This window comes from Strongylocentrotus purpuratus, unplaced genomic scaffold (assembly GCF_000002235.5).
Source record: "Strongylocentrotus purpuratus isolate Spur 01 unplaced genomic scaffold, Spur_5.0 spur5_scaffold_17, whole genome shotgun sequence".
In the NCBI taxonomy this organism is placed as follows: Eukaryota; Metazoa; Echinodermata; class Echinoidea; order Camarodonta; family Strongylocentrotidae; genus Strongylocentrotus; species Strongylocentrotus purpuratus.
Window position 1 is genome coordinate 8027273 of NW_022145602.1, and position 17917 is coordinate 8045189.

General features: G+C 37.0%; 2 protein-coding genes across 3 annotated transcripts; one reads left to right on the forward strand and one right to left on the reverse strand.

Annotated features, from left to right (window-relative positions):
• Positions 1–1201: 1201 nt before the first annotated feature.
• Positions 1202–2010, reverse strand: LOC100891669 (centrocin 1-like). Its single transcript, XM_030988148.1, has 2 exons — positions 1881–2010; positions 1202–1377 (listed from the first exon to the last, which is right to left on the reverse strand). The coding sequence occupies exons 1-2, from the start codon at positions 1972–1974 to the stop codon at positions 1202–1204; spliced, it is 270 nt and encodes an 89-aa protein (XP_030844008.1). The 5' UTR covers positions 1975–2010.
• Positions 2011–6392: 4382 nt separating this feature from the next.
• On the forward strand, positions 6393–14056 carry LOC115925179. Of its 2 annotated transcripts, XM_030988611.1 has the most exons (5): positions 6393–6702; positions 8745–8817; positions 9372–9488; positions 9911–10096; positions 13094–14056. In XM_030988611.1, exons 3-5 carry the CDS (start codon positions 9372–9374, stop codon positions 13289–13291), a joined length of 501 nt encoding a protein of 166 aa, XP_030844471.1. In that variant the 5' UTR covers positions 6393–6702; positions 8745–8817; the 3' UTR covers positions 13292–14056. The 2 variants fall into 2 exon arrangements, with proteins under 2 accessions (XP_030844471.1, XP_030844472.1); XM_030988612.1 differs by lacking the exon at positions 8745–8817.
• The last annotated feature ends 3861 nt before the right edge of the window (positions 14057–17917 follow it).

Genomic DNA, 17917 nt, shown 5'->3' on the forward strand with positions numbered 1-17917 from the left:
TGAGTCCAGTGCTCCAAATATTCGATATGTTGGATATTATACACATCAAACTTGATCCAAACGTTTCAATTATTTCAAGTTATAGTAATGATGATGACAAATTAATAGTATCGTCACTTGCTTACTTGCTTAAGTCGGGTCAACTGCCCGAGCTGTGATGGCCTTCCACACATTCCTGTCCAGCATGGCTACTTTAACCTCTGACAGTTTTAAGTCCCGTATCCTTCTTTAGTAGGTCTGTATAGGTAAAATGAGGTCTTCCAGGTTTCTTCTTCCCGTGTTTAGGTTTCCAGAGTAGAAGCTGAGATATTGGTCCATTGGTGTTCCTACAGCTGTGGCCTGCAAATCGTAGTCTTCTTTCCCTGATCTTTTCTGATACTTTTGGTAGATTCCCGTACAGCTCCTTATTTGTCATATGCTGACTCCAGTGCACGTTGAATGCTGTCCTAAGAAGTCTGGTGTAGCAACCATCTAATTCTTTTGCCAACTTTGTTGTAACTGTCCATGCTTCACAGCCGTATAGCAGCACAGATTCAACTGTAGCAACAAACAAACGTTGTTTGAACTGCCTGGGAAGAGAAGATTTCCAGATTCTTCCAAGCTTACTACACGCTCTCCATGCTGCTGCCTTACGAGCTTTCACATCTTTTTCTGTGCTCACCACCAGTGCTCCCAGGTACTTGAAATCAGGGACATTCTCCAACTGAATTTCATCATTAGTTTTTATAGTGATGATCTCTCTGTGATTGAATGACATGAACTTGGTTTTGCCTGAATTCATCCGGAGCCCGACCTTGCCTACCGATGTCTCCACACTGCTCAGGAGTTTCTGGGCTTGCTCTAGTTCATTAGATAGCAGGGCTATATCATCGGCATAATCTAGGTCTGTTATGATTTCCGGACCAACTCTCCTACTTCTCCTTCTTTCCAGTTGGAATCCAAGTTCCTCTTCATGGCCGTCTATAGCTGTTCGCAAGGCATAATCGAGGACTATTACAAATAGGTAAGGTGCAAGCGTGTCACCTTGAAGCACACCAGCCATGATTTCAAAGAGGTCACTATTGGTGGTGATGATGATGATGATAATGCTATAATACTGATTATTATTTACTACATATTATTATTAATTATCATTATCATCACCATTGTTATTACTACCATTATTATTCTCTCTTTTCTTTTCATTATACTATTTCTGTGGCTACTTACGAGCTTCTTCTGGAGAATAGCCAAGCCTCTTGCATACACTCTGTCCAGCGTGGATGACTGGAAGGAGAGTTTTACTGACTTTTTTAAACGCGTCAGTGAACCAGCTCTGCAAGGCTACGGCTTCGTCATCAGGAGATGCAGCCTCCTCCGATAGCATCAGATTCAGCACTGCATGGTTGCCATAGAAACGAGATGTAATTAAGATAAAGCAAAAGCCCCCCCCCCCCGGGGGGGGGGGTGACAGTGAAATATATATCGCTGAGATGAAATTTGGCTGACGAGTAGAGAAAGCATAGACATTTTCATTTAAACAAAATATTTGAATGATATAAAGAGTGAGAAGTTTGGTAAAAAAACACTTGTACATCAAAGAAGCAGTCGATAGTTAGAATAATACACATTCAATGTTGAAAAACGGCGGAATAAAGGTAAAGAAGGGGCTAGATAATGAGCATTGGCACAAATTCGAAATGCTCTTTTTTGAAGACGATGTATTCGTCTTGTTCTAGTAGTAAGTTGTTTAAAGGGTCGAAAGACAAGATCATGTGTTAACGAAATATCTTAAATTCACAGGTTTTCTGACAATAGCTTAGGGAATTTCTGACAGACTTCTTAAGGGGGCGGTCAAAATTTTTCAATCATTGAGGTCCATGGCTGACTTATATACTTACAAGTGTCCATTGCATCTTGCTCTTCAAAATCGTTGGCGCACACCATACTGGTTGCCACAATAGCACAGAGAACAACAGCTACTTTGATCATCATTTTCACTTGTTTAGCTTGGGAAGCAGCTTGCAATATGTGAAAGACTATTCTGTTTGGTTAAAAAGAAAAACAAAGGAAACGAGAAATGGGAGTTATTCCAATCTTGCCGGGTCCGTGATTTCTGTGCTGAATTCCTCGAAAATGTTCGTCCTTATTTATATACTGCTAGAATATAGAAAGAATTGAATAGAGTAGAATTTTGCTACTTTCAAACTCTGAAACACCGTTGGTTTGAATTTTTCCCCCCAAAATGACAAATGTAAAACGTTTATTAGAAATCTCGTTCTGAATGGTGAAATGCAAATTTTGCATAAATTTAATTCATAATAAAACAGAGCCTGTCTCGTAAGTAGTCTCGCTGTATTGGAAATACTTTAAAAGAATGCGCCAATCTATAGATTTTTCCAACTGACGTGAGCATCAAACTTAATAAAGTATATCAATAGACTTGTCCCACAACTATTGAAATGTGCGAACATAACAACGATGCGTTACGTAATCCGGACCTGATTTGACTCATCCACAGGACCACAACACCTCTACATGATTGATATCTTCCTACACTGATACACGATTGTAGTCCGAAGACTAATAATATAATGATTATAATATACAATGGGAAACATAACAAATCAGGCGTAAAGATTAAACATCAAAGATATGAATTAAAAGTTATTAAACCTATAAGGCAGATTGTAAAATATATGCATTGTATTGGTGAATAATAAAGAAACAAGTAATATGCCATTTAAACGAAGCAAGGTTTGGAAGTGGGCCAAAAAACATGTTATCGAAAAAAAAAAATCGGTTTAAAAGTTCTGAAATAATAGTCTACCAAGTAGAAAACTGATGCTTACCAATCTGATGAGAGAGTTCTGAAGGCAGCTTGTTGCGGGCGAGTTCAGCTCCTGAATTGATGACTCGAACCGATTATGGCTTCCCTTTTATGGAATTATTCCTCGCCACTTTCCTCTTCTGCCCTCTTTGATCATTATTGTTCGCGTATAATGATTGATAGGACCGATGGGGTTGGCCAGATGTTTTGATAACTGATAACTTAAGTTTATTTCGATTTGAAAGACTTTGTATTCAATGAGAAAAAGAAATAAAGATATATGCTGGGCGGATCATTGGAAAGTAGAATTAATCATTCTATCTCTTGTTCAACTATACTTCTTTATTAGGCTATAGATACACACGAACTTAGAAGTCATCAAGATCGGTTACATATCTTTTTTTCCCCAAAGATTTCCGAAGGTGAATATTTGCCAAGATCATTTAGTCCAAAAGTTTATCAATCTGAAGGTTTCTTATTCAAAATGAATTTTTGGCATGGTGGCTCAGTGGTTAGAGCGCCCGCCTCATGAACAGGAGGTCGTAGGTTCGAACCCAGCCGAGTCATACCAAAGACTTATAACAATGGGGCCTTCTGCCTTCTAGCTAGGCGCTCATCATATTAGATTGGAGAAGGGTAGTGATATTATGTTATGCAGGGCCCGCTGGAAGAGCAGTTTCATAACTTAAGTGGCTACCCTGGGTAAATGAAACGTTTTTATTATATTATTATAAAAGGTTTGTAGTTCCAAAAATTAAAAGGGTTCATGATTCTGAAGGATTTAGCGAACCTTCGGAAATGTGAGCTATCTATAATAGTGTTTAGCGTTAAATTCTGTATCATATGCGAGGGAGCGTAGCAACCGGGGGAGTATGTTAAAATAATTACAAAGAGAGTTAGAGTGAGAGGCAGAGGTGCGAGGGAGAGAGGGGAAGAGGGGAAGAGGGAAAAAGCGAGATAATAGAGAGGAGAAAGAAGAGAAAGAAGAGAGACAGGGGAGTGACAAAATAGAGTTCTTCTTGAGATTAGAATATTTGAAATTGCATCCTATCATTATATTAATTTTCCTGCTTATTTCTTTAGAAAGAAGAAAATCAATGAGGATAACGGATTGGTTGAAGTACGAATTTAGTTTAGACTGAATTTGTATACACCACTTTCATGACAAGACATGCAAAAGACAAAGAATGCAATAATAGATTTCTTACAAGCCTATATAGTCAAGACAATAACATAGGAAAATTAATGGGGCGGCAGAGCGTATTTTTCAAATTGGGGGGGGGGGGGCACCATTAAACAATTTTAAAAGGGCACTCTTTGGAAGACCTACAACGAGAAACATCAAAGCGATATATGTATATATCCTAAAGCGTAATTAATACATTACCAGGGATGATTTTCAAGATTTACTCTTTACTTGGTCAAAGATATTGCTTTAGCACCATACTGTGCTGTTGTGTGTGATGGTCTAAATATTCATTTGCGAGCGAGCGAGGCAAGCGACGAAACACTGTAAGGTTTTTGAGGTCACATTACGAACGATTACTTTTCATTATTAGACGAACTTCTCTAGATGGGGTTTTAAACACAATCTCATAATAAAATAATAAATAAGACCTTCAATGTGCTTCTTAATGAGATAAACTATAATTGTGTGGGAGCAAGGCGAGCGAGTTTTGAAGGAAAAACTGCTCTCAGTCGCTTTGAATTAGGGGCAAATGTTAGGGAGGCAATGTAAAGTCTATTGTTTCTGCGAAGATGAGGGATGATAACAACTTCTTGTCATATAACACGTATCGTTATTATGTCTCGGTCTTTTAAACATGAATGACATTTGGTAATGGAAATACATTTGAGTTGAGTTTGACAATCAAAAGTGGTCTAAAATTATATGGTCAATTAATTATATTGGCCTAGGCAATACCTTTAAAAAAAGGAGCACGGATGTATTTCTAAAAGGGGCACACTTCGTTCTTATGAAATGAAGGACATTGTGCCCCCTGCCCCCTCCCTCCTTTCATTGTAGTTGAAGAAAAACATTTCCAGTTATTACACAAAGCTGCTCCGATTCTTTGAAAAATAGAAGGTGCAATAATTGGCTCAGTAGGGTTCGAAACCAGGTCGATGCGCTAGTGCCCTTTGATAAGGCATTGGTCCTTATTACCAAGTCCCTCGGAGATGATAAGCCATCGCCCAAAGCATTATCCAAAGCATAAACATGCTTTTCTAAAGGTCACTTTAGATGATCGCAAAAGGGCACAATTTGTAAGCAGCAGTGGGAAATGTAGGTAAAAAATGAGGGGCACTCATCAAAGGCCAATCACATCAAAAGTAAGAAGGAAACTAATCAGATGTGCAAAGTCGCATTTATTAGAAGGGGAAAGGGCAGTTATTAGAAAGGGAAAAATTGACACTATCAGAAGGAAATTGGAAATTTCTCATACCTAAAAGAAGCACTCATCAGAGGTGGAAAGGGGCACTTCTTTGATGGTAAAATGCACTTAATACAAAAGGAAAAGGGCACTTGTCAAAGTAAAAGAGAGAATTTATCAGATCTGGATCGGGCACTTATCGGAGTTGAAAAGACGACATTTTTAAGAAAGTGAAAGGGACACTTATTAGAGGAGAAGATGGCGTGTGTTAAAGTAAAATAGACACCTTTCAGAGTTAAAAAGGGGGCACATCTTACACCTGAAGAGGGGCACTTATAAAGAGGGGAAAGGGTCATTTATTAAATTGAAAAAGGGGCACTTGTCAAAGTAAAAGGGGTAATCTATTAGATTAGAATATCAAATAATAATGTATACACTTATGACCTCGACAAAATAATGGTTATAATATGTGTTTGAGTTCTCCCTTTACAGCGGCGCCAGTCATCCATCAACAAACACTGAACACGCATACGATCTTTCCTCTGACTTGGCCAGACAAAATGATGAATGTCTATGCGTGCGAAAGTCATCCCGTCCGGGCCTCCCTTTACAGCGGCGCCACCCATCCACCAACAAACAACCCGCATACGATCTTTCCTCCGACTTGGCCAGACAAAATGATGAATGTCTATGCGTGCGAAAGTCATCCCGTCCGGGCCTCCCTTTACAGCGGCGCCACCCATCCATCAACAAACAACCCGCATACGATCTTTCCTCCGACTTGGCCAGACAAAATAATCAATGCCTATGCGTGCGAAAGTCCTCCCGTCCAAGCCTCCCTTTACAGCGGCGCCGCCCATCCATCAACAAACAACCCGCATACGATATTTCCTCCGACTTGGCCAGACAAAACGATCAATGCCTATGCGTGCGACCTTGAGAATATATCCGGCTTCACAAACGGGTAGACTTGGGTGAGGTTTCAAACTTTTCCGCACTCGGATTTCATCAAAGCAATCCATTAGTTAATAAAATACTACAATACTATGTTGGTTATACCCTAGCTTTATATTGTTCATTGTAAGCTTCATAAGAAAAAGACAGCTTTAATTTGTAGGTCATGGAATGTATTATGTTTTTAATAGTTTGTATATATCATTTCATTTATTTATGCAGTTCTGAATACATAATAAAAATTAAAATACTGTTGTAAAATTGCATTTAGTAAGCCAAATTATTGTACCCTATTTCGCGGACGCGTAAGTTCATACGTGTCTTGGATGCGCTTACGCGTCCGTCCGTCGGCAACCTCTCAAAGACGTGCCTATAAGAGTCCCGGGACACGGGCCGTCTCTTCATTCTGGATTCTGCTGAGCTGTTGTACACACACACTTACTCCAGGATCACTAGTTTCCCGAATCATGGACTCTCGGTTCACCTCAAGACCCGGGAGTTAGCATGTTAGCTGAGCATCTTCAGCTATGCTGAGCCTAGCTGAAGGACAAATAGAGATAATATAAGGTTAGTTTATTGTTTAGTCGGTGTCTTGTCTTGTCTTCTTCATTACATCCATTTCACCGCACCGTAAGTAAAAGTACGGTGGTAACTCCGCCATTATTCATCACAGCTATATTCCACTCACCACCCGTTTTTACTTCAATACATTGAAAGATAATTTATGTGAAGAAATATAAACCTATTTTAAACAGAACTAGGTCCTGTTTTTTATTTTAATGAATTGATATTGTAATATTCTTCCAACTTCAGGTTGAGGCCATTGTTGAGAATTACACACAAGAAAGTTGGTTGGTGAATGTTGGGTAAATTTTCCTGAACATTTTAGACAGTAATCTTATAATTTGAATTGCGGCATCAAGACCTCTGATTGTAATTAGGCCAAATATAACAAATTACGTATTTTTTGTCCCCGCCCGCACCAATCTTTGGTGGCGCTTCAATATTTTTGTTATTTTCAAAAATTCCTTGTTTGTTTTTGTATTTAAATAGAAATCATACTTGAAGTCAAACAAACAAACAAAATAAACAAACTTGTCGATATAGAAATGTGTGCTTGTAAAATGTAAGTGTGCAGCAGCAAATAGTTTTTACACCTTGTTTATTTAGAAAAAGAAATCAGCTGTGTGCTTATATTACAAATGCTTTGGTGCTACTTTATTTATCTAATTTATATGTATTTTTAGTTATAAAAAAAGGGTTACATCCTATAAAAAGTTCTATGAGCAGTAATTACAAAAACTAACAGATGCATTTTAAACTCGCTGTAATATGAAGAAAGTATTTTTAATTCAGGTTTGCTTGATACTACATAATACAAATGTGGTTGACCAGTATACGGCTACATACCGCTAAAATTATCTTATTTCAAAGAAAGGAAAGTTCTTTGCATACAATTCCACTATTAACCAGTGCATTGTGCAACTATTCCTTTTGATACTGCTCCCTTATTCTAATGTACTGCATTCCATGGCTACAATATGACATAATTTAAAAAATGAATTAACACACTTTCTATTGATACCAAACAAAGTGATGATCATTGAGTTTCCAAACTTTTATGAGGGGTTTATACTATGCTGATGTCCCAATGTCACAAGGTATTATTTGAACAAAATTCATCTGGCTTATTTTATGTAGTTAAATTTGGCCAAATTGCCACCCAGGGCTCAAATTAATTTTGTGTCCACTGGGGCTCTTCTTCCCCCAAAAGAGCCCCCGATTTTTGTTGTTGCTATTTTGAACCCCCGTAAGACAGTGATGTTTTCCTGACATCTACTAACATGCGGAGCATTTTGGGGGTGCTATTTTGAACCCCCATAAGTGATGCTTTCCTGGCATCCACTGACATCTATACTGTGTAGGTCTGGACACATGATGGCATTTTTCTATCACATTTTCACTTGGCAGCCCAATTAAAGGGGAGGGGGGGGGGTAGGAGGGTTAAACCCTTAAACCGCCTAGATCCGCCCCTGCAACATCTTTGGTCTTGTTCTTCTCTATATTGATTTACTGGTCGAGGTACATAATTTGCTGGTCTTTTAGAATCACCAGATATCAGAGGATTCACACTTTTCGCAACGAAAAACTTCTGCATATTTCAGTCTTTGCGTGATCGTCTCCAGCTTCAGCAGATATTGGGCGTCAGCGTGCAAACCTTTTTGATTCTCCGGATGACTACTTTAAAATTAAAACAGCCAGGATCTGGACTACATAGGCTACCTTTACATCTATCTGGCAACATAACTGTCTATTTATCTATCTATTCATCAATATATGAACCGAAGTAACCTTCGGAGACCGGTCATTTCTTTATGTTGCCTCTAGATTATGGAATAGATTACCACAAGAAATAAGAAAGGCTCCACCACTTGATAATTTTAAATCTAGACTGAAAACTCACTTGTTCATATTATATAATAGTTTGTATATCACAGCATTTACGAGCTCTTGCAGCGCAGTAGAATATGTCCACATAGTTATTGCGCTTTACAAATGAATATATCATATTATAATATCATAACATGTTTGTGTTTTCAAATGGGCAGGTTGAACCCAGACAGATCAAACAAGGATCTCAAGGAATTCTTCAACCATTGTCCAATTTCCGATAGTCCTGAGGTGAGAAAAACAAAGTCCGACGGACGGTCAGACGGTCTAAAACTCAAATTTAGACCCAACAAGAAAAAATATGAGATGTTTTGTTTGTTTGTTTGTCTGTTTGTGTGTGTTTAAGAGGATTAGAAGGGCACTCAGAAATTATGATAATAGGCCTATTTTCAGATTTGATAGATTTTCCGGACTTGCGTCCCTCTTCCTTTTACTAGAGATTGACGGGTCAGCCTCTGAAACGTGTTTCAGTGCTTGAAACAGAAAAAACTAATTTTCTTGTGGTGGAGAACTTCAATTAAAAAAATGGCCAACAGAACTGAAAGAACCATGTTCTTATATTACAAAATATAGTACGTAGTATATGAAAAACAATACATACATTTAAACTGAATATATAGTACATAATATATAGTACATGATAAATAATATATAATAAATAATATATGATATGTATACATAATAATTATATAACATTTATCATATAATACATGTATATAACATAATGCACAATAGATAATAAATAATAGATCACGGACAAATTTACTTGATGTTTGTGTTCTCAGATGTATCCAGAAAAATCGTTGCCAGAATTTCAAAAATCCATGTCAGACCTCTTCAATGCCGCCATTCCTCTTAATAACAGAGTGCTAGAGATCATGGCAAGGGGACTCAACCTGGAGGTGGGTTTTAAAATCCCACTGTACTACTTATAGCTACTTGCGCCCTCTCTGTAGCAGACGGGCTTTCAACAGTGACGTACTGCTACTGTCTAAAATAGCGTTTTGTTGCTATTGTCCGAACAATGCCAGTACTGATTATAATAATAATAATGATATTGATAATAACAATAAATAAAATGATGATATTGTTGATGATGACAATACTAATAATATTAATACTAAAAATGATAATGGAATTGATAATAATAATAGTGATAATAAAAAATATAATAATAGTAAAAATAATACTGATATTGATAATAATAATAATGATGATGATGATAACAATAACAATAATGATAATAATGATAATAATAATAATAATTTTAAAAAAAGTAAAAAAAACTAAAATAATAATAATGATGATAATATTCTCTCCCTAGGACCAATTTTATTTTGTGGAGAGACACAGTTGGGTGGGAACAAAACGGAGCCAGACCGCACTGCGTAGCTTCTATTACCCCTCCCTGGCCGACGTCAAGATCAAAGAAAACCAGGTCCGATGCGGGGAGCATTGGGACTATGGAGGGATTACTATTCTGTTCCAGGACAAACAATCGGGTCTGGAGGTATATAAGGATGAATGAAATAGGGGTGGATTAAGAATTTTGTAGTTGGTGATGATAATGATGATGATAGTGACGATGTTAATGATGATGGAGATGATGGTGGTGATGATGATAATGATGTGATGATGATGATGATTGTGATGATGATGATGCAATGATGTGATGATGACGATGATGTGATGATGATGATGATGATGATAATGATGATTGTGATGTGGTGGTGATGATGATGTGATGATGATGAAGTTGTGATGTGATGGTGATGTGGGGATGATGAAGCTCTGATGATGGTGATGATGACGATGATGTAGTGAAGACGATATTGATGATGAAGGTGATGATGATGTGATGATGGTGACGATGATTATGATAGTGATGAAGATGATGGTGATGATGATGATGGTGATTTAATGGTGATTATGATGATGATGAAGGTGATGATGCTTATGATAGTAATTATGGTGATGATGATGATGGAGATGATGAGGATGATGATGATGATGATGATGATGATGACGATGATGGAGATGATGATGATGATGATGATGACGATGGTGTGATGATGATGATGATGATGATTATGATGTGGTGGTGATGATTATGATGACCGTATATTGATGATAAAGGTGATGATGAAGGTGATGATGATATTGATGATGAAGGTGATGATGAGACGGTGATGATGATGATTATGATAGTAATGATGATGAAGGTGATGATGAGATGCTGATATTGATGATGAAGGTGATGATTGATAAGATGGTGATGATGATGAAGATGATAGTGATGATGATGTGATGGTGATGATTATGATGACCGTACATTGATGATGTAGGTGATGATGATTGTGATAGTGATAGTGATGATGATGATGATGAAGGTGATGGTGTTGATGGTGATGATGATGAAGATGATAGTGATGGTGATGTGCTGGTGATGATTATGATGACCGTATATTGATGATGAAGGTGATGATGATTGTGATAGTGATCGTGATGATGATGATAGTGATGATTGTAATGATATTGGTAATGATGGTGACGATGTGTCCATTGTATGCGAAGCTGAATTATATATATGGCTACGCACTGTTGGCAGGTTGACCATGAGATGGCGCTGTGGAACAAGCGGTACACGATGGCAGAAAATTCATCAGTTTAGTGTTGCTTTAAAAACTAACTTTATTTTCATTATTGCAAAGTTGAAACTTTGATTCGACAAGGTTAACAAAATTCAATGCTTGGAAACATTCGAAGTAATGATTATTATAAATTACAAAACGCTTAAAAACAGCCCCGGCATAGCACCTGAAGAGCTCTCCGAACGCTGCTGAGATATGTAACATCACAGTATGGACATGATTTGCACAAGCAGACGATGTCCCATGACATCTCACACATTTTCAGTGCCTGTGTTTCATCTTTTCTTGAGTTCTTTCTCTTACTTCACTACCGTCAGGCTAAATGTATAATCTATTGCCTCACTCTAAACCCCGCGCATGGTTTTATTTTGATGACAAATGCAGCGATACAAAAAAAAAGGAATCTGTCGCTTGTAAACAAAATAAGACGCCATTGTATATTCAGCTGCACACACCGCTGTATGTTCGGCGTTTCAAGAGGGAACAAATGCCGTCCTTAATATCATTCCGGGGGGTTTTCAATTTGAAAGTCTGGTTTCTTTGATTGTTAATTAACCCCTATTCTGTGTATTTACAAGCAAAAGATTTTAGTTATCAGAATCGGTCATATCCCCTTTTGAATGTTCTGACATGCCATTACATTTATATACACTAAACTCATTATAATTTGACAAATAATAGCTTTGCAATTATGTTCATTCTTTATTAGATGTCGTCTGCTAGGCAGTATTGGTTCATATAGTGACGTCGTTAAAACATCGTTATTTTTCCGGCTAATCTCTCGTATATCCCAGCTGCTATGGAGGTGGTTGTATTTGTATTTTTTATAAATGCCTTAAAAGTGCATGATTATTGCTCTTAATCTTATCTATGACATTTCCAGTGCCCTTTTAGGACCTAAAATTGCTATGAAGGTTATTTTAGACCCCAAAAATTTGCAAATTTAGCCAATACGATCCTACCAATTCAAGTCTACGTTGACCTTGAATTCAATAATTAATTAATTAATTATAACAATACATGGGCCGGCTGGTTGTGCGTAATATAAAGCCAACATCGGCATTGGCAGAACTACAACGTAAAAGGCGCTATTTCGTTTTTCCGACGGCTTTTTCAAATTATCTAATATTTGTGGTGGTACACAAATATTAGAAATCGTTATATTTATGGATATTTCAGCCGTCTCTGAACAGATTTTGATCAAACAAAGATGATTTTGTCATTAAAATTGTGTTTTCTTTCAAATTTGACACTCAGTTTTTCATTATCTCACAAAAAATATTTTGTGTAGCGCCCTCTGCAACAGAACTCAACTATCCCTTTAACCTTGAGGTACTAATGCCAAATCATCAAAGCCTCTCGAGCCAATCATTTCACTTTTTTTGGTTTGGTTTAATAACACTTGATTCAGAGCCCTTTGCATGATGACATCACGTTTGATGATAGAATTATTTAAAAATAAAATAGGCTACTTCTAAAGCCTTTTCCTCCAACCTCTCCCTTTCCTATCTCTCACCCTCCTTCACTCTCTCTAATCATCTATCTCTCTCTCTCTCTCTCTCTCTCTCGGTCATTTTCACTATCCCTGGTTTGTGTGTGTTATTGTTGCTCTTTCTTTTCATGTTTAATGTTTAATTCATAGCATTCTGGATCAAATAATTATACACACAAAAAACGTCAACAAAAGTCAGGACACTTTGCTACTATAGGCTACTATAGGCTAATATGCACACATATTAAAGCGATGTAATATGTAATTCAAACATGGTTCTTTAGGATTCAAAATTAAAAGAGTAATGAAAATACCCTTGAGACACCTGACATTTCCACCGTCTTCTGTCTTCGTTCTTAACCAGAAACACCGCGTGATGATTCCTGCGGATCATATCGACCTTGACCGACAGTCCATCGCTTTCTTCGGAAACCCCGACAACGACGCTGTCCTCGAGTGCATCGACCAGTCCAACAAGTACCCTCCGACCACGATCATTGACCTGCTCAATATGAAGTACGAGCAGACAACAACGAAGAAACCGAATTCCAGGACCTACTGAAGGACAAATAGCTTCCATGTTGGTTTGGTTTTCGTTTCAATGATTCTCAAATAATTATATTTTAATAGAAACCAGGGGTGCTCATTGCCGTTGATTTAGTGAAAACGAAGTGAGTTTCCAATCATAGATTGTCCTAAATGTATTGTATAAGAGACTCATTGACAACAAAATGTGTGTCTGTTATAGCGCCACCCATTGTTAGACGTGTTTGAGCCTTTTGTGTATGTTGAGTCTAAATGTAACACTTCTATTGGGGTTCGATCTTTTGGTATTTCTTTTTATTCAGATAATATTTCTATGGACATGAAGTGTAGATCGTGGTGAGATACAGGCACGTAGACACGGGGAGGGGCACGGGGGGGGGGGGGGGAAACTAACAACTTACCCCCCAACAAATTTCCAAAATCGATTGAACTTTTTTAGACCCCTCCCCAGGACTTCGATCGATTACATGTATGTGCCCCTCCCAAAAAACCATCAAACTCTGGCTACGATAGCATACTTTGTCAAATGTAAATTATTTGTTATTTGTCCCAGGAGAGGAGAAATGGAGTTATTCAGATGATGGGGTCGTTAAATATCGTATCTCATTATATTACGTATTCCGATCATTCTTTGGCAAAACTTTCAGGCCCCCCTAACACAAGAATAAGTTAGAAATCGCTCATCAATCGCACAATCAATTCATATAAACATGCACCATTGGTTACTAAGCTGTTAGGAAAGAAGAAAGCTGCAAAAAAAAACCATGGATATCTCGAGGGATCATGAAATTTATTCGTGTAAAATATACAATGTATTCAAAAGTTATAAAATCAAATCATCGACAGGATCTTGTTGATAAGTACAAAAAATGACCACTCTGCTAAAAAATGCAAAAAGAAAGTACTATTGCGATTTGTTACAAAATAATGTGAAGGATACAAATAAAACATGGGCCATTATCAATGAATTGTTAGCTGGAAAAAACAGATCACCGAGAAGCGCTGAAGTGGACAGACTAATTAAGAAGGTTCATGGAGAAAATATGCAACTTACATCTCAATCTGATATTGTGAATGAATTTAATGACTTTTTTGTAAATATTGGACCGAATTTAGCAGATGAATTGCCGAATACAGATGTAGCATATGGTGATTTCTTGGGGCAGAATATAGAGCAATCTTTATTTTGGAAACCAATAACTGCAGTTGAAGTTAAGAGTCAAGTTCTGCTACTTGATACCAAAAAGGCTTGTGATCACGATAACATTCCAGTGCAATTAATTAGAGATAGTGCTCCATATATTTCACATCCACTGGCATATATATTTAACTTGTCATTAGAAACTGGCAAGGTTCCAGATGAAGTAAAGATTGCAAAGGTTACTCCCCTACACAAAAAAGGGCCAAGAGAAGATCCAGGTAATTATAGACCAATATCGGTTTTACCTGTCATCGGTAAAGTTTTAGAAAAATTGATAAATATCAGATTAAAACAGTTTCTAGAAAAAAAATATATTCTATTACCATCAATATGGATTCCGAAAGAAATATAGCACTAAATTGTCTTTGATCAACTTGATAAATTCAACTTTGAAATCTATAGATCAGGGAAAAGTAACTCTGGGTATGTTCATCGACTTTAAAAAAGCATTTGACACAATTAATCATAATATATTACTAGGTAAACTATCTAGTTATGGCATTCGAGGATTACCTCTAGAATGGGTTAAGGATTATCTCAGTAACCGATTTCAGTTTGTCCAGTATAGTCAAATGTTATCAGAAAGGAAAACGATAAGACGTGGTGTTCCACAAGAAACAGTATTAGGGCCAACTCTGTTTTTAATCTATATTAATGATTTGCCAACTGTTACTGATTATTTCAATTTTCGGCTATTTGCCGATGACTCCAATCTATTTCATACTTTTTCTGCTGACCAGGGTGAAATTGATGTAAATGAAGTGAATAACAACATACAGAAGATACATATGTGGTGCACTGCTAACAAACTTACAATCAATTCAATGAAAACTAATTTCATGTTAATATGTAGTAGGAGGAAAAAAATAGGTATAAATGGTAAACTAAAAATCGCTGGCGAGAAAATTAAAGAGGTTGATGTTGCCACTTTTGTTGGGGTTCACATTGATAGACATTTGTCTTGGAAGAGTCATATTCGTTTTGTAAATCAGTGTATTAGAAAGAAAGTTGGAGTGCTATTTAGATTGCGACATTTTGTTCCTAGCCGTACTTTGATATTATTATATAAAGCATTTATACAACCACATATTTCTTACGGAATAGAGGTGTGGGGAAGCACTTATAAGACTAGTCTAGCCTAAGAAGTATATTATATTCACAGAAAATGGCAGTTCGTGCCATAACATTTAGTGAATGGAGAACTCCTTCAGATCCATTATTTAAAAGATTGCGAATCCTAAATGTGTATAATTTACATGAGTTATCAATTTCTACTTTCATGTTTGATCTAGTCAATGGCAATTTGCCTCATATTTTGATAGAGTATTGTGACATTATAGAACATAGCTATTCCACAAGACAAAAAGAAGATGGACAATTACGTCTTCCAAAATTAAGAATGACACAAGGTCAATTTTCATTGTCTTTTGTGGGCAGTGAATTTTGGAATAGATTACCTGTTGATGTCAGACTGACAAGGTCTAGAAGTAGGTTTCGGAATTATGTTACAAGTCATTTGATGAATAAGTCATGAATGAAATATCAAGTGTACACAATTCATAATTCATATTTTACATTATTAGTTTGTATATTGTAAGACATTGTTGAGTACTAATTCTTGTTTTGTCTAAGTATCGATTGTAACAGTAAATTCATTATTTTTTGTTTTGTTACGTTCTCTAAACTGATTTGTAACAAAATACTTTGTTTAGCTGTTGAAGGGGTTAGGCTCGACTAGCAAATGTGCTATTATCTGGCCTCTTTTACCAACCAATAGTTTCTCTTTCTGTATATGTAACTATTACATAAAATGTATGGAATGTATTGCTGTTGGTAAATAAATCAAATCAAATCAAATCAAATATCCTTTGCGTTAAAGGCCCTGATTAGGGTTGAGTATTAAATACATTTGTGTTTTTGTTTAAAGTCAAGATCTAAATATCTCTGTGTTCTACCCATGTTTGCATGAAATGGAATTTATATTTTGTCCAATGTATTTCAATTGTTTGGAGTGAGTACATTTTCTAATGATTATATTTAGTGATGGCTGATGTTCCTAACCACCTGTCTTAACTGGTGAATGTCAGATATCAAGAAAGGTGAATTCAGTTTAACGACAGCATTTGATGAATAAAGCAAGTTTGGGGAGATGGAATGAGGCACTTGTAGCCATAAGGTATATTTTATATTCATGTTCTATTTATTATCACGTACGACTAAGCAAGAAATTAAATTTGTGTACAAATGTACGCTAAATATACACACTATACATAGTCATGATTGTGTTACAATGATACAGAGTAATGCCAAATAACACAAATATCGTGTTTCTCGTCCGGCTTTAAAAAAAAGGAGGAGGCAGGGCATCACTATTTACTATTCTGCAATTTCTTTGCCATTTTTTTCAAGATGGCTGCCATAGAAATTAAAGCTGACCGAGCCTATTAATTCACAGATATTGTGCTATGTGAGTATAATGATGCAATGAATGACAAAACAAATGATTTGTATCACTTTAGAAGCTATTTAAACAAAATGTATATCACAGGCCTTTTTTGTTTGTTTGCCCTTTCACCTGAATATTATTTTTTGTAAAGGAAGCGGCGGCCAAAAAGGAGGGAGGCGGGGACGAGAAACACTTCATTTTTGTTATTTGGCCTTATGTAGATTGCAGATAGACAAAATATTAAGTAGCCTCCTACCAGTCCCTGTTCTTACAGTTGTAGTCAGTAGCGTACGCAGGATTTTTTCAAGGGGGGGGGGGGGGGGGGGGGGGGGGGGGGGGGGGGGGGGGGGGGGGGGGGGGGGGGGGGGGGGGGGGGGGGGGGGGGGGGGGGGGGAGGGCCGAAAATTTCGAAAATTTCGCAACGACTCCGTCATTTTATTTTTTGGTCTCGAAAATTTCTCAACGACTCAGTCAGCCGCTGAATAAGCAGGGGGGGGGGGGGGGGTTAGGGGTAGAGGACATATTTTTTAAAATTTGTTTTGGTCCTAAAATTTTGAAAAGTCATCCATTAGCATATATATTTATTTTTTTTATAAATTAAACAAACAAAAAATCAAAGGGGGGGGGGGTTGATCCAAAATACTCACACAAAAAAAAACGAGGGGGGGGGGGGGGGGGGGGTTCACCTCTTCCCAGGACTTAACCTTCTCTTTAAGTCTATATGTGCAAAGCAATTACCCCCCCCCCCCTCCCTTATCATGTCGCAAATGTATTTCATTTGGGGAATATTTGCTTGGACGCATAACAAAAATTTTAAGCTGTAACATTTGACTTATTTAACAAACAAAAAATATATGTATTTTCATTTATAACATTGTCGAACATACTGTATCAAGTCTTTACAAAAATAAAATACTGCATGTCAAATTCTTCAATTAACTGTTTTAAGTAAACTGTTTGTATAACAAACCCGTTCAGTCACACGCCTTGTAAAT

Excerpts from the sequence above, each read along its gene's own strand:
- LOC100891669 (XM_030988148.1), bottom strand. The coding sequence starts at position 1,974 with ATGATGATCAAAGTAGCTGTTGTTCTCTGTGCTATTGTGGCAACCAGT. Across the intron at positions 1,378-1,880 it reads GCAAGATGCAATGGACACTT|TGCTGAATCTGATGCTATCG; the intron begins GTAAGTATATAA and ends GCAACCATGCAG.
- LOC115925179 (XM_030988611.1), top strand. The coding sequence starts at position 9,372 with ATGTATCCAGAAAAATCGTTGCCAGAATTTCAAAAATCCATGTCAGAC. Across the intron at positions 9,489-9,910 it reads CAAGGGGACTCAACCTGGAG|GACCAATTTTATTTTGTGGA; the intron begins GTGGGTTTTAAA and ends TTCTCTCCCTAG. Across the intron at positions 10,097-13,093 it reads ACAAACAATCGGGTCTGGAG|AAACACCGCGTGATGATTCC; the intron begins GTATATAAGGAT and ends GTTCTTAACCAG.